Source organism: Crocodylus siamensis, chromosome 4 (genome assembly GCF_052110815.1).
Source record: "Crocodylus siamensis isolate JL-2025a chromosome 4, ASM5211081v1, whole genome shotgun sequence".
Classification (NCBI taxonomy): domain Eukaryota; kingdom Metazoa; phylum Chordata; order Crocodylia; family Crocodylidae; genus Crocodylus; species Crocodylus siamensis.
Genome location: NC_143398.1, coordinates 14569266 through 14590954, shown reverse-complemented (window position 1 = coordinate 14590954; position 21689 = coordinate 14569266). Strand labels below are relative to the sequence as shown.

At 45.4% G+C, this 21689-nt stretch overlaps 1 protein-coding gene across 2 annotated transcripts in view; it reads left to right on the top strand.

The window, feature by feature from the left end:
- GRM3 (glutamate metabotropic receptor 3) overlaps nucleotides 1–21689 on the top strand; it is a 154338-nt gene that overhangs the window by 127838 nt on the left and 4811 nt on the right. For both annotated transcript variants that reach the window (XM_090041867.1, XM_090041866.1), the window contains exons 4-5: nucleotides 1580–2646; nucleotides 12259–12433. In XM_090041867.1, coding sequence (XP_089897993.1) covers nucleotides 1580–2646; nucleotides 12259–12433 — 1242 coding nt within the window. The remainder of the gene's footprint in view (nucleotides 1–1579; nucleotides 2647–12258; nucleotides 12434–21689) is intronic.

Here is a 21689-nt window from a genome sequence, read left to right as displayed (position 1 = left end):
GCTAAAATCCTTTCTGTCCTGCAGGGTGAATTCCACTGAATAACAATGAGCACCTGTCAAAACCAATACCCTTTCCTTCAGGACAATGGGAAATTTGAAGGGTCAGGATTATGCACATAGTGGTGATACCACAGGAATTTGAATGTTGTGGATGAAATTACCTTCCTGTCTTTTCATTAAAACTTTTCCAGTATGTTCAGTGTTTTAAAGCAAAGTGCAGTAGTCTAGCTACTTTTCCAGGAGTAGGCATGCTTATATTTGCCATCCTATTTGATGGCCTTCTTTCATGCACAAGCCATGAGGGCACTTTCCTCCTGTCTTTATCCAAACCATGCGAGATGAGGCCCTTTCACATGAGGAGGGGCTCAGCATAGGGGACAGGGGTGGTAAATACCATGTTTTGCCTCTAAGGTCACTGGAAACACACACCCAGGTGAAACGTGATTTTGAGCAGGACTCATCTCTTTAACAAATTTTGCATTAGAATATACGACATCCAAAGCATTGCTTCATAATTAATTTATTTGTTAAATCATTTATGTTCAAGGTAAACAATAAAGAAAAATCAGAAATGGTAATTGTTCGTGCATACTTCCAAATAACACAGTAGCAGATAGCCAAGAAATAGCGTATTCTATGCAAAGACATTAAATGTGAGTTCTGGTAGTTGAAGTCATTTTTGTCATCAACACAAATCAAGCATACTTCAAAACTATTTGGTGACATCTACAGCCTAGGTAACAAACCATAGGTCCATTGGTTTTAATAAACCTATTTACACAAGTGAAGGATGTGACCCACTTTGTGTAGAGTTATAATGGGCATGAAACTGAGGAATCTTTTTTTTAATCAAATTTGAGATGCTGTTGTAAATTTAGGTAAAAGAATCTTTCAGTGATAATACCACATTTTTCGATCCTTAAATGCAGAGGGAGAGATGAGTCAGAGTATTGACATATTTCAAATGCACGTTGGAAAGAACTGCCAAATGCAAACTGCGTCTAGGCCAGTATGTCTTAGTTCATGGGCTAAAAAGGATCTTTAGAGACGTCCTTGAGAAAGCCATATTTTTATATCAAAGCCACTGGGAAATTGGGGTGGAGAAAAAAGATGTCTCTCATAAAGTACTGTGCAATTCAGACAGCATGGGTCCTGGTGTAGTTTTAGCCTGGTGACCCATGTGCATTGATTGCTTCAATACTTTAGACCAGCTTGTAACACAGAATCATCATCATCGTCACCTCCACTGCAAGAAAGAGCTGGAAATATACTGTCGTAGGCCATTACCATTGAAAGTTCATGCCTCTTTTCACTAGAAACATTGCTTTCTCTAGACATATAATAAAATCTCAGAGCTGACCTTGATGTCCATATCATTGGGATATTCTTTATTAGCTGTTCCTTAAGCAAGAGCCGCTACCCAAAGGAAAATTTCTCAGTTGATGTTTTGGCTCAAAATACCTTGCTCATTGTAAATTGTCTAAAAGGCTGCCAGTCTTCTCTGATATATATGCCAGCTAACGGAACAGGAAATGACTTGGGGGTCATGCTAAATTTCCTCTCTTTCTGTTTTCCACAGCTCCATTCAATCCTTCCAGTGCTGCAGACAGCATGGTCAAGTTTGATGCTTATGGAGATGGCATGGGCAGATACAACGTGTTCAATTTCCAGTACACAGGGGGCAGATACTCCTATGTGAAGGTTGGTCACTGGGCAGAAACCTTGTCACTCGATGTAGACTCAATTCAGTGGTCCAGAAGTTCAGTCCCCATTTCCCAGTGTAGTGACCCCTGTGCTCCTAATGAAATGAAGAACATGCAGCCAGGAGACGTCTGCTGTTGGATCTGCATTCCCTGTGAGACCTTTGAATACTTGTCTGATGAATTTACCTGTGCAGACTGTGGCCCTGGGAAATGGCCCACTGCTGACCTGACTGCCTGTTATGACCTACCAGAAGACTATATCAAGTGGGAAGATGCCTGGGCAATAGGTCCTGTTACCATTGCATGTTTGGGCTTTATTTGTACCTTCATGGTTGTAGCTGTCTTTATCAAGCATAACAACACTCCTCTGGTCAAAGCCTCTGGTCGTGAACTATGCTATATATTACTTTTTGGGGTGTTCCTCTCCTACAGCATGACCTTCTTCTTCATAGCTAAGCCTTCACCAGCCATTTGCACCCTGCGTCGCTTGGGGCTGGGAAGTTCCTTTGCTGTTTGCTATTCTGCCCTGCTGACAAAAACGAACTGCATAGCCAGAATATTTAACGGTGTAAAGAATGGTGCTCAGAGGCCTAAATTCATCAGCCCCAGTTCTCAGGTCTTCATCTGCCTGAGCCTCATCTTGGTACAGATTGTGGTGGTGTCAGTGTGGCTCATACTGGAGTCCCCTGGCACCAGACGGTACACTCTTCCCGAGAAAAGGGAGACTGTCATATTGAAATGCAATGTCAAAGATTCCAGTATGTTAATCTCCTTAACGTACGATGTAATCCTTGTAGTCTTGTGCACTGTGTATGCCTTCAAAACAAGGAAGTGCCCAGAGAACTTCAACGAAGCCAAGTTTATCGGTTTTACAATGTACACAACATGCATCATTTGGCTGGCCTTCCTTCCCATATTTTATGTGACGTCAAGTGACTACAGAGTAAGTCTTTGGACATTTGTTTCCCCTAAATTGTGTGCATCACTTAAGCAAGGGCCTGTCATTTGCTAAAAGCATCTTACACTTTGTGATCTCCAGCGCCCTTTACAAACAGCTGCTTTTCATTGTTAATGCACAGCTAAGCAACAAGATACACCAGCTATTGCTTTACATGGAAATGTTGTACTTCTAAGCAAAGTATGGACTTCTTCTGAATTATGGATATACAATGTGTACAGTACTAATCAGGTGATGGAAGTAGTCGCACATGGGTAAAATATTCACGCACCAGCACATACCAGTCAGAGTTATAAGAGATCAACCTAAAGCTTCAGAGGGGCAGGGTTTTAACTAGAAGATTGAAGTAGAAACTATAGCCGTCCAAACCCCAAAACGTGCATTTTTCCAAGAAATGCAGCCATTTCAAGATCTGGTTTGAGTCTTGTTCTAAAGATTTTTTTTTTTCAATTTTTGTCATTTTTTAATTAAATAAAAATCCTAAATGGAAAATCACTTCAAATTTTACAAATTACAATATTACGTTCCAAAAATTATAACATAGATTATTTGAATGTCAGTGAAATGCCTTTTTCCTTTATTTTAAATGTGGAAATCAATATGTCCCTGCAGCAAATCTGATTTCAACAAAACAGCATTTTCTGATTAAAACATTGTCGGATTTTTTTTCCCCCAGATCTATTGGAATCTTTATGTTTCCTAAGAGGAGGGTTGGGGGTATTAGAGGTAGTCTTTGGAACTATATTCATGGTCTTCATTCAAATTGTTATCCAAAGATTTTTTTATCAGACTAACAGGAAAGGAGGAGGAATTAGTAGGTATATAGACTTGGCTCCAGTGCAAGGTACTCATTCTGGTCCTGAGAGTCGTGGGGAGAAGAGCTCCCTGGAGAACAGGATGAATAAAGGGATGTCTAGGGGGATAAGGTACCCCAGGGGGCTGGTAGTGATTGGGAAGGATCTTCTCTGTGGTGAGTGTACCCAGGTGGGTTGGTTATTTTTGGTGAAGTGTTTATATTGACCATTTTACCTGCTGTATGGGAGGTAAGAGGCCACAAAGGGATGCCCTGAAGAAGGTGCTGTTGATAGTTTGGCTTTACAGGGACAGGCAGCCCTGAAAAGCCTGAGGCTCTAAGGGTATTTATATAGGTGCTCCGGGAGAGTGGGGAAGGGGGAGCACATCAATTAGAAATGCTCCAAGAGCCACTTGAATTAAAGCGCCCAGAGCATCTTATGCATCAGCGTCCTCATGCTTCAAAATGGCAGCAGGGGCGCTTTTTCTAAAGCTTGAACGAGTTTTAAATAAAGCTACTCTGCTGCCATTTTGAATTGCAGGGACGCTGATATATGAGATGCTGGAGGCTGCTGGAGCATGGTCATTACCATAACTTGTTATCGAAGACTTGGTTGATCGATTAATCAAGTCTGCTCCGACTTGCTGTAATACAGCACCTTGGAGCAGCCTTGCTGCTCATCTGTAGGCACCATAAGTGTTTTTAGTTACTAGGCTCAGGGCCTGGCCCAGTGGATGAACGCAAGGCTAAGGGGGCTTGGTAGAGAGAGAGATTCGGAGAGTGCCATGGCTGAGGCCAGTCAAGAAGAGCAATGCCTTGCTCAGGGTAGAGACTGGGCGCAGACAAGGCTGCCCAATGATAAGCAGGGCAAAAGGATGCTCCCCAGGAGCATTCTGGTACTCTGCGGGCAGCCTCCCCAGTCTACATTTACTTTCCAACAATGTGTGGCCAATCAGGCAGTAGCCTGTGAGGCCAGAGTGGGTGGAGGCATGACAACAGTCCTCAGAGGTGGGTACTGTCATGCAAGGGAGTACATAGTGGCTTTTATTAACACAGTCTTGATGTTCCCACAATATTAGGCACATTTCTAATTCCTCCCCACCCCCATCAACCTAGGAAAGATATTTCATAGATTTCATAGACATCAGGGCTGGAAGGGACCTCAGGAGATCATCGAGTCCAGCCCCCCACCCAAAGGGCAGGAAGTCAGCTGGGGTCATAGGATCCCAGCAAGATAAGCATCCGATTTACTCTTGAAGGTATTCAATGTACGTGCTTGAACCACCTCCGCTGGCAGACTGTTCCAGACCTTGGGGGCTCGGACAGTAAAGAAATTCTTCCTTATGTCCAGCCTGAAACGGTCTTGCAGGAGTTTGTGACCATTCGACCTCATCATCCCTTGGGGCGCTCTGGTGAACAGACGTTCCCCCAGATCCTGGTGGTCACCCCTGATAAACTTATAGGTGGCCATCAGATCACCCCTGAGCCTACGCTTTTCCAGGCTAAAGAGTCCCATGGCTCTCAGCCTGTCATCGTAAGAGCTGTTTTCCTGACCTCTGATCATGCACGTGGCTCTCTTCTGGACTCTCTCAAGCTTCTCCACATCCTTTTTGAATTGTGGAGCCCAAAACTGGACTCAGTACTCCAGCTGCGGCCTCACCAAGGCCGAGTACAAGGGGAGAATGATGTCCTGGGATTTGCTCGAGAAGCATCTATGGATGCAAGCCAGCGTTTTGGTCACTTTACTAGCCGCGGCATCGCATTGCAGGCTCATGTTCATCTTGTGGTCAATGATGACCCCCAAGTCTCTTTCTTCTGTAGTGCTATCCAATGTAGCACTGCTGAGCCTATAAGGAAGCTGCAGGTTTTTCCTCCCAAGGTGGAGAACGTTGCATTTTTCGGTGTTAAACACCATCAGGTTCTTGTCTGCCCATTTGCTGAGCTTGTCCAGGTCAGCCTGGATCACCCGCCTACCTTCTGGCGTGGATGCTTTGCCCCAAAGTTTGGTGTCATCGGCGAACTTGGCCAGCCCACTCCTGACTCGAATGTCCACATCATTAATGAAGATGTTGAACAGTATGGGTCCCAGGACAGAGCCTTGAAGGACCCCACTGGTCACAGGGCATTGACTGCCATCAATTACAACCCTCTGGGTCTGAACCACAGAGCCAGTATCCCAGCCAGTGGATCGTGATGGAGCCAAGGCCACAACTGGGCAGTTTGGCCAAGAGGTGATCATGGGACACCAGATCAAAAGCTTTTTTGAAGTCAAGATATATGACATCAATCTCTTCTCCCTTGTCCAGGTGATAGGTCACCTGGTCATAGAAGGAAATGAGATTGGTCAAACAAGACCTACCCGCAACAAACCCGTGCTGGCTTTCCCTTAGGATGTTAGCCTGGGCCAGTCCATCAAGGATGGCCTCCTTAATAAACTTTTCTAAGATCTTCCCCAGGATAGAAGTCAGGCTAATGGGCCTGTAGTTAGCCGGATCCACTCTCCTCCCTTTCTTGAAGATCGGCACCACATTGGCCTTCTTCCAGTCTTCGGGCACTACACCAGAGCGCCAGGAGTTTTCAAAGATCCGTGCCAGGGGCTGGGCTATGATGCTCGCCAGCTCCTTGAGTACCCTGGGGTGCAGATTGTCAGGGCCAGCTGACTGGAAGGTATCCAGCTTCTCAAGGTGTTCCTTCACAAGGTCAGCATTTATGGAGGGTAGGGGATCCCCATCACCCGAATCTCCCTGTCCCATAGCAGGCATGGGCGTCCCATAGGACTGATGAAAGACTGACGCAAAGTACCTATTTAATAGGTTGGCTTTTTCCTGGGCGTCAGTTGTCAGTTGCCCCATCTGGTTTAGCAGGGGTCCAACATTGCCCTTGCTTTTCCTCCGGCTCCCCACATATCTGAAAAAGGACTTTTTGTTGTCCTTGATGCCTGAAGCTAGTTGGAGTTCAGTTGCAGCCTTGGCTTTCCTGGTTTGCTCCCTGCAGACCTGGACCAGCGCAGAATAATCCTCCTTGGAGGTGAATCCCGTCCTCCATCCTTTGTAGGCTTTCCTTTTTAGCCACAGGAGGTCCGTTAGGTCCCTGGAGAGCCAGGAGGGCTGCTGTGCCTTCTTGCTGCCTTTCCTCCGTGTTGGAATAGATTTAGCTTGTGCATTGAGGATCACTTCCTTGAGAAGCAACCACTCTTCTTGAACTCCCATCTCCCTGGGGTCACGGTCCCTGAGGGCCTGACCGACAAGCCTCTTGAGCTTGTCAAAGTTGGCTTTTCTGAAGTCAAGGACTTCTGTGTTGCTGACTGACTTGCCAGCTTTACGGTGGATGGTGAAGGTGATCAGCTCATGGTCGCTGTCACCAGCTTCCCATCGATCACTAGGTCGCTGATTAGGTCATCCCCCGTAGCCAGTACCAGGTCGAGCAACGCTTTGCCTCTTGTTGGCCCATAGACTTCTTGAGTCAGGTAGAGGTCATCCACACACGAAAGAAAGCTTTGCGACTGCTCGGATTTTGCTGAGTGATCTTCCCACAAGATGTCCGGGTAATTGAAGTCCCCCATGACAACCAAGGTCCTGGAGCAAGCGGCCTCAGTCAGTTCCCAGGCGAACTCCTGGTCAAGCTCAGGACTTTGAGTGGGAGGTCTATAGTAGACTCCCACCGTTTTGTCCCCTGTGCCATATTCCCCACGAATTTTTACCCAGAGGGTCTCTAGCTGTCCATGCTGGTCGCCAACATCAGCTTGCAGGGACATGTAGCTTCCCTTCACATAGAGAGCTACACCCCCGCCCCTTTTGTCAACACGATCCCTCCTGTACACGGTATAGCCATGTATACCCGTGGTCCAGTCATGGGTGGAGTCCCACCAGGTCTCCATTATCCCAATGACGTCATAATTCTTTGCACTGAGCAGGAGGACGAGCTCGTCCTGCTTGTTACCCAGGCTCCTGGCATTAGTGTACAGGCAGGCAAGTGTGCCCTTGGGGGCTCTTGCCTTGCCCACAGATTGTGCCAGGGCTGGGGCAGGGGTGGGCTCCCTTAAGTGCCTTGGTCTGCTGGCTTTGCAAGGGCCGCTCAGCGGGCCAGCAGGGGCAGTAGTCCCCCCATCCCCCAGCGGCCTTAGTTTAAAGCCTGGTGGAGCAGGTCAGCCAGCCTGGCTGAGAAGAGCCTCCTCCCCAGGGGAGAGAGGTGGAGGCCACCTTCCATATTGAAGAACTAAACACCCTACAAGGACAGATAAGAAAAATGGCATGGCAAGATCCACAGAGTGACACTAAAAGAGCTAAATGTATTTGGTCTAGACAAGAGAAACCCCAGAAAGACAGGATAACAGCCTATAAATAAATTCAAAGTAACAAAAGGGAAAGTAATTATTCAATCTCAGGAGACGTTTGGACAAGGAGCGATGGCCTGAAACTAAGGGGACAAACGTTTAAGCAAGGCACTGGGGAACAGTGCCTTACACTAAAAGCAGCAAGCAGTGAGATAGCTCCAAGGGTCATCCCTGCAGATTTTCTCATTAGTAGGGATGCTAAATGATATATGCCTGAAAACAGCAGGATTAGCTAAGAGGTGCTTTTTCCACCACCCCAACTTCATTATGTATGACTGGGATTTTTTTACAGAGGAGCCTAAGGGGTTTAGGCACATGTTGAATGCAGAGACATAGCTGGGCAGTTTTGCACCCTGAGCAGTGGTGGCACACAGGGCAGCAGTAGGAGGCAGGCCAGCAGTGGTGCCAGTAGGCAGGCAACAATGACAGCTGCTATTTTTGTGCCCCCCACCCCAAGTTGGTGCCTAGGGTTATTACCCTGCCTGTGTCCCCCTTAATTATGCTACTGATTGAATCTAAGTGGGTTAGAGGGCTGGATTTTCAAAAGCACTTAGTGTGATAAGAACACAACTCCCATTGACTCACGTGTAAGAAAGGATTTGTTTTCTAACTCCTGTTGGTGCTTTTTGAACCCCCTCCCCCTGTCCATGCCAATGAATTTTAAGATTTTTTAATATATCCCAGCCTAAGCTTACAGGTTCAAGTCCAATGTCTATTGCAAGCCTAGGTGACTCAATGGCCTGGCTCAGTGTCTGTACCCAATATACATGAGGGAGTGATGAGACCTCCATCTATCTTCCATTCCCCATTAATTGATAACCAGGGACCTGGGCACATCACTGGGCACACCCTTCAGCACAAGTCCTGAACATGTCCCTGTATCCCTGTCAGCTTCCCTGAAGCAGACTAACATTTTCAATATAAATGTATCTTCTAATCTGCTGATTCATGAATAGATTAGAAAATTATTGATTCATTATCTTTGAATGAACTGAAGAAACGTACTCTCCTTGTTCCATTCTGCTGTAAAATAATAGTGGTGAAGTTATTCTTAGGACTGGAGCTGCTCACTGAGAAACAGGTATCAAAAACTTCTGATGAAACATGCTGAAGGTAATGAAAAAATGGTTAGCACTATATTTGAATGCTGTTTAGGAGTCTTGAAAGCTGGGGGGGGGAGAAGGGAGTCCTACTGGGGAGACATTTACAGAAGATGGCAATAAGTACATTTTAAAAATTGAAAAAAGTAAAACAAATGGATGAATAATGGGAGTCTCATTGGCGGAAACAAACCTTCCACTAACTAAGGCTGCATCTACTCTTAAATTTTTTTCCAGCAACCTCTGTCTGGTGAAGAATCATTGGTACTGGCAGAAGAGTTGTAAATCACTAGTTTAAATCAGTCTTTCAAGTGTAATAAGTTATACCAATAAAACAGTTTCCCCCACAGCTACTGCACCAACAATAGGTTTTTAGCTGGCATAGTTATGCTTGCTGAGTATGTGACTTCCATACTTATGCCATCACAACTTATGGGAAGACTGGGGGCGGGGGGACAAAACAAAACAATGAACTATTTCATAGCATTGATTTTTCATGCAGTGGTGCTTTACATTGATTTCAGTGAGCAGTTTTGTTTCAAAAATCAATGGCACAGTATGGCCAGGTGTTATTTAATAATCACTTACAAATTTGCACTATGTGCAGCAGTTGAAGTCTATAGTGTGTTCAGACAAAAATACATGTTAGTTTTATAGCCTCAACTAGTAGAGAGACAGGCACGTAAAGAAAGTCCTGAATCTTCCAGCTTCTACGAAACTAATCTTTTCCTACTATGACAAGACATAGACATAGACAAGATAGTTGATCTGGTTTCCATTACATACAGAATGATCCAGAGACTCACTGATTTTTTTTAATGGGATCTTTCTGGACTTCAATGAGCTCAGCATCATGCCCATAGAGCAAGAGGAAAGACATGAGAATAGACTTATAGGAAGAGTTTGTGTTCACTCTGTGGCCATTTAAGTTCTTCACTGGTCCCTTACAGTGGCACCTTAGCAAAGCTTGCAATGTGCTTCTTTTGAAGGGGGCTGTTATTAATTATATGACTGCAGTAATGATATGACCCATTAACATTGTGCCAGGTGCTCTGTGAATGTATACAATGACAAAGTCCATTCTCCACACTAGTTTTTGTTTTACAAAACTTATTTCTGACAATGGAGCCTCGAGACATGTTCCCACACAAGAGAGTTAATCTCCAGGGACTGGTTGAATGGAATTGAATGCAGAACTGCCCAGAGACGTGCAATAATTTAGATTAAGTAGCAGATTTTAAGACAGTTTAATGAAACATCTTAACTTGAAGAACCTGCTCAGAAGTATAGAGGCTAAATTGAAACTGGGGCAGCAAACTGGCAGGGAGAGAGCGGTGGCGGGGAGGGCGGAGAGAGAGAGAGAGAGAAGGGGAACATAAGGAATATAGGGACCTCCTGGGCAACTGAGACTGCAAATGCAGAGCACTGGGCTGCTGCATAATAAACATTTATCTGAAGGGTCAACACGAGCATCCACTCCAGTCCTTGTCCTGCGGCACTGCCCCAAGAAACCTTACAGTGTACCACAAAAAGACAGTAGGAGAAACAAGGCCCCCATCAATAACTTGTCAACTGTATTGGCAGGGAAATTGTTAGGTAAAATATGCTCAGATGGTACTAGGAAATGAACCACGTCCAGGCTACAAAGGGAGGCAAAATAAACTCCAGCAGCCCTTGCTTATCTGCCTTGGGGAGAAAAGCTCTTACTGGACCCAAATCTGGCAATCAGTTTAACCCCAAATACATGAACATTAAGGGGCCTGGATAAGACACCTGAGAAGTTTCTCTGTTCCATTAAGTCCAGCTCACCTTAGCCAATGTCTTACCTCTAGCCATGGCCAATGTCCAGCCCATGAGCAAAAGGAGAAAAAAATCAAAACCAGAAGCCAAATAATGTATTCAAGGAGCTAGAGGGGAGGATTTTCTGCCTGAAACCAACACAAGGTATAGAGTGTGAGACTGCCCATATATGCAAGCAACCCACACAGTAACCAAGAGTCCTTTCTGCCCCTTCAACAGGATGCTGATTAGTCTAAGTACCATATTGCACGTTCTGCTCCAAGAACATCCCAATCCTATCATACGACCCCCTTCTAGAAACTTAACAAGTTCCACCTTAAAGCAATTCAAGTTCTTCACCCCTCTACTTTGTGCAGGACACCATTCCAGGAGGGAGAGAAAGTGCAAGTCCACCAAAGCTGCACCAAGAAGTGCAAGGGCAGTTACCCCCAGAAAATTCCAACCTCCCGTCTCCCAAATTGACCTGTATGAAAAAGCTTTATGGTAACTCAGTTTTACTGGAGTCAAAAGACTCTTTCAAGGATACAAAGAGTTGCTAGTCAGGGTTCCTTTCCCGAACAGAGGCCTTAAGCTGAACTGGTTCTCTGTGTGGCACATCCATCTCTCAGGAACAACTCTGGACCCCCACTGTGCACAGCATATCCCTTGCCCCCTATGGCTCCTAGGCTCCACAGAAGACTGCTTCTTCTTGCAGGAAACATTTTTTTCCTTGTACCCAGATCTGAAGTGATACAGTGAAGTAGGCCTGCCTTTCTATGTGCACTAGAAGGGGGACCCTCTGGACCTTAGTTATAGTCATTGTGAATCACAAACGTAGCCATGAAAGACAAGATGGGTCTGGAAGCAAAGGATTTTTGTGGGTGATATCCTTTATTGGACCAAGTGCATGGTTGAGATAAAGTTATGCAGGCTTTCAAATTCAAGGCATTCTTCATCAGGTCTGAGCTGATGAAGAACATGTTGCATTCAAAAGCTTATCAGCTCAGACCTGATGAAGAATGCCTTACATTTGAAAGCTGTATAACTTTACCCAATCATGCACCTGGTTCAATAAAGGATATACTCCAACACTACCAATACCATTCAGTAGATCACTCAGGATAGCCCCTGCCAATATAAGTCTTAAATTCATTTCCTACTGTGGTATCATGTCTATCCTGGTATTTTGCATTTCAGGTTCTCCCTGCTGTTCAGATGAGAAGACGTTTTTGTTCCTACTGATTTAGAGAAGCAAGTTGCATCACAATCTGCAGAAACAAACAGTGCCAGGCACAACAGGGCATGCTGCTGTCCAATATCCCAATATGCAGCAGGCACTGGTCACAGGGAATCTTCTCAAAGAGTAGGTTTTGGAGTCAGCTCATTATCCTTAAGCCATAGTCATAGCTAAACCTTCTGAAGAGCTGGCTGTGAATTTGGAAACAAGAAATCTATAGAAATCAAAACCAAAGAGCCATAAAGTCGTGACTTCCAAAGTGAGCACCTCATTCACAATCTGGTTAGCAAGGCACTCCAGCTCATTGCCACACATCTGATAACTCAACTCTTGCTTTATGATGACTCTCTTCTAGGTGCAGACCACAACCATGTGCATCTCTGTGAGCCTGAGTGGCTTTGTTGTGCTAGGATGCTTGTTTGCACCAAAGGTACACATCATCCTCTTCCAGCCACAGAAGAACGTGGTCACTCACAGACTCCATCTCAACCGGTTCAGCGTTAGTGGGACTGGCACCACTTACTCCCAGTGTAAGTAAAGAGCCTGTCATCTAAGCACTGCATGCCTAATGCTGTACTGATGCTCAAGGAGAGTGAAACATGCATGCTCTGAATCTAATCTCAAGTCTCAAGGGCTGAATGCAACCTAGGAAAGCCCTGTCCTTTTCATCTCAGTTAAAACATCATAGGATTGTCTTTGTGCCCTACGGAAACATTGTTCCTCTCAAGTCTGGTGAGAACAAAAGAAACCTGTTCATATCCCATGGCATTTTGATCAGAGAAGCATGGGTGACCTGAACTGAAGCTCATTGAAGTTATTGGAAAGGCTATCACTAACTTCACTGGGCTTTGAATCAAAGCCATATTGCATGATGTCCACAGAACCACAGTCCTCTGTTACTCTCATAAGAATGGGGGTGGGGAAGATTGCCCTGGAGTATTCCTGTCAAAATGCCATGATGGCAGGATGTGGTCCTCCAGGCAGCACAATCTCAGTGGATGTTATTGCCTGGGTTACAAGACAAGGCTTTGAGTCATAAACAACTGCAGAGAATATCTGTCATGCATGTAAGTGACAGTGAAAACTGCCTGGATGTGTCTAATATGAGCTGTACCCTACAAAAGCCCCATGACCTAGGTTATCAATCAAGGCATTAGTGCAAAAACAGCTCCTCTGTTTTGCACCCCCACACACACACACCCATCCCCCCACCCAATCTTATTCCTAGACAGATTGTCACTTTTGTTCCTCGTTTGGGGTTGTTGTTGGTTAGGAAAATGGGTCACCTTGATTTTATTTTTTTTCCTGTCAAACTAAAATAGTCAGAGAAGTGAGCAAATGACACTTTGTTCACAGGGATAAGCAGACAGCATGTCTCATTGGGAAAACTAATTATACAAGCATAACACAAGAAGAGACAGGGATGGAGAAATGGATGAGGATGGAAATGGAGGACAGCTTGCAGGGAAGGTGCATACTCAGACACTGGAATATGATCTGAATAATGAAGAGTGATTAGGTATGCCTCTATTTTGAGGTACTGAGCTAGAAACAGGGGCCTGGTACAATATTCACCAGGCACGTCTGCACTGGACACTTTATGGAACAGTAAAGCAAATAACTGTGTAGTAAGCATCACCGTCTACACTGTCTACACATGCAGACCCTTACTGTGCAGTCATTTTCTCTACTCAGCAGCAAATGGAAGTAGCAAATTATCTGCCAAGTAATTACTGCACAGTAAAGCATGTGTAGGCAAATTTGATCTGGAGCAAATTTGCTCCCAGTCAGCTAGGCAACAGGGGTGGGAGATTGCTCCCTGCCCTTGGGGTGGGCTCCACCACCAGAACCTGAGTGGGGACAAGTCTCCCTGCCTCTGCTCTGCAATTGTGGAGCTGGGGGCTGGGAGCAATTTCTCTGCCCTCATTCCATGATCACAATTACAGAGCAGATGCAGGGAGCTCCCTGCATGGGGAGAGTTCCCCACCCAGCCTGGAGCTGACTGGGATGTGTTTCTGACTGGGACAGTTCCCAGTCAGCCCTGGGCAGCACAGGGAAGTCTGCAAGTGAAGCCTAGAGCTGACCGGGGACTGTCCCAGTTCAGATAGTCCCCAGTCAGCTCTGGACTGCATGTGCAGACTTCCCTGCACAGCCCAGGGCTAGCTGATAGGGCTGTGAAAAGCTTCAGATCATGATTTGGATTTGGAGATGATTTGGAGGCCAAATCTATTAATCCAAATCGAATCGCTAGAAGCTTTAGGCTTTCTGAATTGATTCAGAAAAGATTCGAAAAAGATTTGGCAGTAGGGTATAATGGGGGATCAATGAAATAGCTATAACTTTGTTGTCTGTTGGATGATTCAGGTGAAACTTGCAGAGATGGTAGCCCCTGCTGAGAGCATAATGTGTACCAAGCTTCAAGGTGATAGGTGCAGGGGGTTCTGGGAAACTTCCCCTCAAATTCCTAAAAGCAAAACTCATGTTACGTGTGTGTATTAAGCCATGGGGGGAGGGGGTGTGAAAACTGTAGGAGTGGTAGCTCTTGCTGAGGCCACAAAGCCTGCCAAGTTTCAAGGAGATAGGTGCAAGGGGTTCTGGGAAGTTGCCCCCCAAATTCTTGAAAGCAAAACTCATGTCACATGTGTGTTAAGCCACAGCAGGGTCAGAACTGCAGGGATGCTAGCCCCTGGTAAGGCCACAAAGCCTGCCAAGTTTCAAGGAGATAGGTGTAGGGGATTGGGGGAAATTGCACCTCAAGCTGTGGGCAAGCAAAACTCATGACATGGGTGACACTATGTGTGTGTTAAGGCACGGCAGGGTGAAAGCTGCAGGCCTGATAGCCCCTGCTGAGGCCACAAAGCCTGCCAGCTGTCAAGGAGATAGGTGCAGGGGTTCTGGGTTTTGGGGCCCTGCACCTCTAGCTGTTGACAGGCAAAATGCATGTCATGGGTGCTTGTGCAACTGTCTGTCTTGGGGCACTGAAGTGGGGGCGGAAACTACTATAGACCTGGCTGCTAAGCTACTGTGTTACCAATCAGTCATGCTTCACTCAGGGTCCAACTCAATACACAGTAGCTAGTGAGTAGCTACTAGATAGAGTTAACAAGCAAGGATTAACACCTACAATACCACAGATTAAGGAGGAGAAAGAATCAATACAGACAACTGCCCCAAGACCGAGACAGTCAGTTGCACAAGCAGTCATGTCACGAGTTTTGCCTGTCACCAGCTAGGGGTGCAGGGCCCCAGAACCCCCCCTGCACCGATCTCCTTGTCAGCTGGCAGGCTTTGTGGCTACAGCAGGGCTTAGCAGCCAGGCCTGCAGTAGTTTCCCCTGACTGTGCCCCAAGACAGACACAGTCGCATAAGCATCCATGACACAAGTTTTGTCTGTCAGCAGCTACAGGTGCAGGACCCCAGAACCCCCCTGGACCAATCTCCTCGACAGCTGGAAGGCTTCATGGCCTCATCAGGGGCCAGCATCCCTGCAACTTTCACCCTGCTTCACCTTAGCACACACAGTGTCACCCATGTCACGAGTTTTGCTTGTCCGCAGCTTGAGGTACAGTTTCCCCCAAACCACTGCACCTATATCCTTGAAACTTAGCAGACTTTATGGCCTCTGTAGGGACTACCATCCCTTCAGTTTTGACCCTGCTGTGACTTAACACACACACGACATGAGTTTTGCTTTCAATAATTTAGGGTGCAGTTTCCCCCGAACCCCTGCACATATCTCCTTGAACCTTGGTAGACTTCATGCTCTCAGCAGAGGCTACTAATCCTGAAAGTTTCATCTGAATAAGACAAAAAACAACAAATTTATAGATATTTCATTGATTCCCCATTACACCCTATGGCTGAATCTCCGAATCAACTCTGAAGCTTCAGAGCCGATTCAGCTGAATTGAAGCAAAAAACCAATTCGGGGTTCTGAATTGAATTGCTGAGATCTGAATGAGCCAAATCCAAACCCGAATCGAATACTTTCCTATTTGCACAGGCCTACTAGCTGGGTGCTCACCCAGTCAGAGGCAAGTCCCAGCCCCGCATCATCTTCCCAGCCCCATGCCCCTATCAAGTGATTGAGGCACAGGGCTTAGAAAGAGCTGCAGGGGAGGGGCAGTTCCCAACCCCCTGTCCCAATCTGCCAGTGGAGCAGCTAACACTTCTCACTGCTAGCTGCCCCACCAGTGGATCAGGGCAGGGAGCTGGGACTTCCTCCCCTCCACACAGCTCTTTCCAAGCCCCCTGCCTCCAGATGGGGAGCTGGGGCTAGGAGCTCCCTGCTGCCAGGGCAGGGGGACATTGTCCCTGCCAGGTCTCCACCACTAGAGCCCTGCAGCAAGCAGCAGGCAGCTCCTGGGGACAGGGACAAAGCTCCCAGTCCCAGTCAGGAGACAGCTGTCTCCTCCCCAGCTGCTCCCTACTAGCTTCTGGGCTAGCACCCAGGGGTAGCCTAGACCTCCCCCTGGCTACTGCAGGAGGCCAGTGCAAGACAGGAGGGGGTTGGAGCGGATTGCTGCCAGGAGCAGCAAATCTGCTCCCAAATGGGTACATGTATAGATAGATGCCTTCCCAGGGTGGGTTTACTCCAAGTAAATTACTCTGGAGTAAGCTCATCCAGCAATGTTTATCCATGTAGGCACAGCTACAACATCTGTAAATGAGATGCCTTTAAGGTGTCTCTACTTAGATCCCCCAAATTTTAGCAAACAAATAACTGATCCCCCCCAGACTTAGCCTTAAATAGGTCGTATGAACTTAATTTTCTGAAGTGCTTAGCAGTCACTAATGAGGCCAGATTTTCCTTGGACCCATGTACTCTCAGGGTAAACACGTGGACCGCATAAACACGGACAGCTCTTTGAAAATCATAAAAATCATAGAAAATTAGGTTTGGAAGAGACCTCAGGAGGCCTAGCCCAACCCCCTGCTCAAAGCAGGACCATCCCCAACTATATAAGAATAATAGGAAACTAGGGTTGGAAGGGAATCTGGCCACTTACCGAGATACCTGTACATGAGAGCTGCTGCATGCTCATGTGTGCTTCTATGTGGGCTCATCTACATGTGTGCTGGACTGTGCAGTTGTTACTGTGCAGTCCAGATCCTGCACAGGCCTTTTCCCAAGCTATTGCACAGTAGCAACCCGCTTTTCATGTAGACGTGCCCTGTATGTAGAGTGTAAGACGGTCTTTGCAGTTTTTACATCAAACTGTGGAAATGAGATGGTAAAAAATGGTTTCCATTCAAAGAGATATTTCTGCCAGGACTTCATCCTATATTATTCTTTGTTAGGAAAGAGTGGATAAAATAGCTGTGCAAAAAAACCAAAAACCAAGCAGCAGCAAATGTGTGGGTCTGGCATTTTGATGAAGATTGCCATCTCTCTTCCTTACTGCATCTTTTTCTATTATTGTATTAGCCTGAAAAAGTGTATCCTGTGCTTTTGTGCAGTCTACAATCATATGAAAAACACACAGCCTAAAATCATCATAACAAAGATAAATGCAAAGACAAAGCAAAGCAGTCAGCCCTGCCAGTTCTTGCTCCTCTATGGTTTATAAAAGTGGCCTCCAAATACATCCTTTCCTATGATGAACTGAAACATCCCTATTTTGATGGGTCTTGGCATGATTTTGGGAAGACCTAGAAAGTGGTTTAAGAACTGACACATTGTATATAATCCAGTGCCCATTAAATATAGTGGGAAAAGCCCCATGGACCTCAGCGGCCACAAAAGAAAGGCCATAATATCTTAGCCAAAAGCACAGTTCTGCCTTCTCTCAACTGGAGAGAGGTAGCTCAGAGAAAAGCAAGGACTCATTATTTCAATATCAATAACTAGTTTAAAAACATTATTTTTAAACAGATGCCATTGAGAAATCTTTATACATTCTAAAGGTACATTTTAAAGGACCAACCGTTTTTAAGTGTTTTTGATGAGTGGATTTATTCTTAGATGGTTTTGTAAATTGTGCAACAGCCATTCATAAAACACCAAGTGGCTGTCATCTAACCTGATCTCAGCCAATTGTTATCATCTTGTTTATGCCTGGTGTAGCTATGCTTCAATCCATGGCCAATAAATCATTGAGAATATTTTCTCACTGGCAGCACACAAGCCAGAGGACACCAAGAAAAAGTCAATAACCCCACACCATCTCTTAAAACAGACATAAAATGTTCCTCCATCAGTTCTGAAGTGACAGCTTGTTTTTCTTTTGGTCCCGATGCTTCTTTGCATTTATCACAAACTGGTTAATGCACATCTGACCAATATAATGCCTCTAACTGCATGCTTTCTTTTCAGCATAGCCACCTAAAACCCCATTACGTAGCAAAAGTTCTTGCACACTATTAGGTGCTGTCTAAGCCTTAAATGAATATGTGGGGAACTAGGGTTTTCAAGGGTAAACTCTTGGAACTTAAGCTGGCTGCTCCAGAAAATTGTTCAAATCATCAGAGCCCTGTTTATAATATTCGTTATAGGTATACACATAATGCAAGTATCCATTTAAATGTGCATGTGCATATACATATGTGTACTTTTCCATACACATAACATATTGTAGCAATTATGTTACACTTGTATAAATTGACTTCAAATTTTCATGTTCAATTTGAGGAAAAACAGCATTTTCCCTGAATACAAGGAGATAATTACAGCTAAAGACTTCCGTCCAAAACCCAATGGGAGAGCCAAATAAACAAGAAAAAGCAGTAGTATAACTAAGAGGTGACAAGCAGGGCACCTGCACCAGGCATCCAGTTAGGGAATCGGGGCACAGAGATTACACCCATTGCCCCTGCCAGCTCAGTACTGCCACCACTAGCAGCAACCTGGCCACGGCCATTGCCCCTTCCACCAGTGACATCCAGCATGCAGAACTGTCCAGCCGGGGCCTCTGAGAAAAAGACATAAAAAAAATTAAATGACTAAAAATACTTCCATCAAAATTGCACTTAAAAAATTCCAAATTTGTATTTTTATTGCAAAAACCAAAAAAAACCTAAGTATGAAGTCAGGACTGTAGGGAGCCCAATTATGTCAACTCCACATGTAAGTCAAGTGATTTTTGTGGTTCTTTTGGAGGTAAGAGGTAGATTTAGAGCAAAATCAGAACAACATAGCATAAAAAGACACATTTAGACCAATTTCTATATTATGTATGTAATACATATATAGTCATATTACCTATGTGCATGTACAAAGAGAGAGGGGTTGATATAACTGTACCTTTACATGCTATGCTGCTCTAAGTGTACCTTTTTCCTGAAAGATAAATACGTTTTCTTCTTTTAAATGATCTGATTCTGTAGTTCAAGGATTCTACCACTGTGACTTATATACACTTTTGTAATGGTCCAATGGACCATGAAAATGGGTAGAGTGCCACATGGAAGGTAAAGGATTTCCAGGTGAATGATTCACAAGAAAATCTTGTCTTTACAAAGTGGCCTGCAAAAATTGAGTATCAAGTGTTAGTGTTGTTTGGCTGCTATGTGGGGAAAATTGTTTGAAAGTAACTAAACTCTGATGCTTACAACAGTTAAAGCTTGGGCAGCAGGCAGTCAAGCAGATTCTCCCACTAACAAAGGAGAAGACATAAATGAGAAAGGTAGATATTAAAAGGGGGCTGAACAATTAGCATTTAAGGTGCTGCATAAACTTTGCACTGCACAAACCCCCCACTTTGATAGTCTCACAGCTTTTTTGTTTGCTCTCCATCATTTTGCCAGCATTCTCCAAAGGTCTGACCAAACCATGAATGACTGGTGCCTTCCACGACTGGGGGGGCACCATAGCATTGAGCAGGGACCACCCGCAGACACCACTGACCATGTCAGTGGTGATGGGGGGTGGGCTGTGAGTGGCAACTGCCCGCAGAAGCTGGCAGCAGCTTCAATGGCAGCCAAATTCAGGAGGGGCACGTGCTCCCCCCCCCCCCACACACATTGCCTATGAACCAAACCTTACTTAGGAGTTATGGTAGCAGCACATGCCCAAGAAGGCTGTGATCAGATTGCTTGGGTCATCATCTCCTGGCTTTCCACAATACATACCTGAAGTTGGATATGAACTGGTCAAAGCGAGCTGACAGGGTCCACTCAGACCCCACAGTCTATTAAAACGGCACTAAGTGAAATGTACTGGTAGTACAGGAAGACAGAAGAGGAGGACAGGAAAGAAATGACAGACCTCATCTGGTGGACAAGGGTCTGGCATAGACTTTTTCAGGAGCAGACTCTCTGAGGAGGGCAGTGGGTGAGGGTACGGGTATGAAAATGGGTGTGCAAATACACAGATATGCAGGGAAAACTGTGTAATGGGTTTTTCATGTGTTTTGAGCTGCCAAGTGAACCACATGGGCCACTTGACAGAGTATTGTAGGTGGAGTTATTTATATTTATTTACATATACATATATATATCCATATCATATACATATTATATATCTATATAAATAAAAATTAATATTTTTACACACAAAAAAATTGCCCGGGTCATCACCACAGTGAGAATGCCACAGCACTGACCTCAGCGTGGGGTATGCAAAGCTCATCAGGAATGCTGGCACTTAGGTAGTTTAAGCTGAAGACTGTACCACTGCATCTGCATTGCAAATGTTACCCAGGCTAGAGAGGTGATGCAGAGAGACCCTTAATGACTCAGACAGCAAGGGACAGAGCAACCTTCTGCCTTCAGATCAAAGATAAGAGGATAGCAGCAACCACTGAAGTTCGATGCTGGGCAAGGTAGAGCGCCCTGGCCCGCACAATATTATTGTTTCCAAGGGCACCAATTCAGCACAGCTAAGAAACTGTCTAACAGAGGTTAAAATCACCTCCACTGTACCTTTTGCTAGATGTGGGAGCAGCCATCTCCCCTGGCATTCCTCAAAGCCGTAGTTCAGCTCTTAATCTTACCTCTCAAATTGCTATAACCGGAAAGATTTCTCTGCTGTGGAGCTCAATAAATATTTATCCCCTGTATTCTAATGGCCTATAAAAACAAGCAAAAATGGTAAGGGAAACATCTCTGCTGTGTTAAAAAAAAATTGATCCATGGCATGAAATCTGTAGGCCATAAGAAGCCAATGGTTCCTAGGGTCTGCTAGATAACTTCAATCTTTGGCAACTTTTGGAAAATCCCAGCAGAAGTCCATGGCCTTAAAATGCTTAAACAAATCCCTACTAGTTTTCAGCGGCCTTTTCAATCATGCAGTTAAAGGGCTCTAAGAAAAAGAGCTATGCACAGATGTACACCCAGGTCAGGAGCAAAATGTGGGAAGACAATGACATAGGCCAGACTTTTGGGGTGTCATATTTTCCCCACATACCATACACCCCACAAATAAGACATTTTAAGAAATTCTTCTAAGAATTCTTCTTTATTTTTTGGAAGGCAGAATGTAGAAGAGGAAAAAATATTTTTTCCAGACATAGAGCAAGTCCTCCAGGAAACAGTGTGTCCAGTAAGTGCAGCCATTAGTGAAGTGTAGGCAGTGCACATGGGTTCACGTGCACCCCCTGAGCATGGCAATGCACCCCTTGCGAAAAGGCACCGCCTGTGGGTGGTCACTGCTTGCCACTGCCCCCCACCCCGCCACTGACACCATCAGTGGCATCTGCAGGAGGTCCGCAATTGCCACTGGCTGCTGCCGATGCTACCGATGTTGTCTGTGGGTGGTCACCAACCAGTGGTCAGTGCTTGCCCCCCCCCCCCCCCACCGACAGCACTGCAGCTGCGTGCAGCAGCTCCCCGCTTGCCTTCATCACC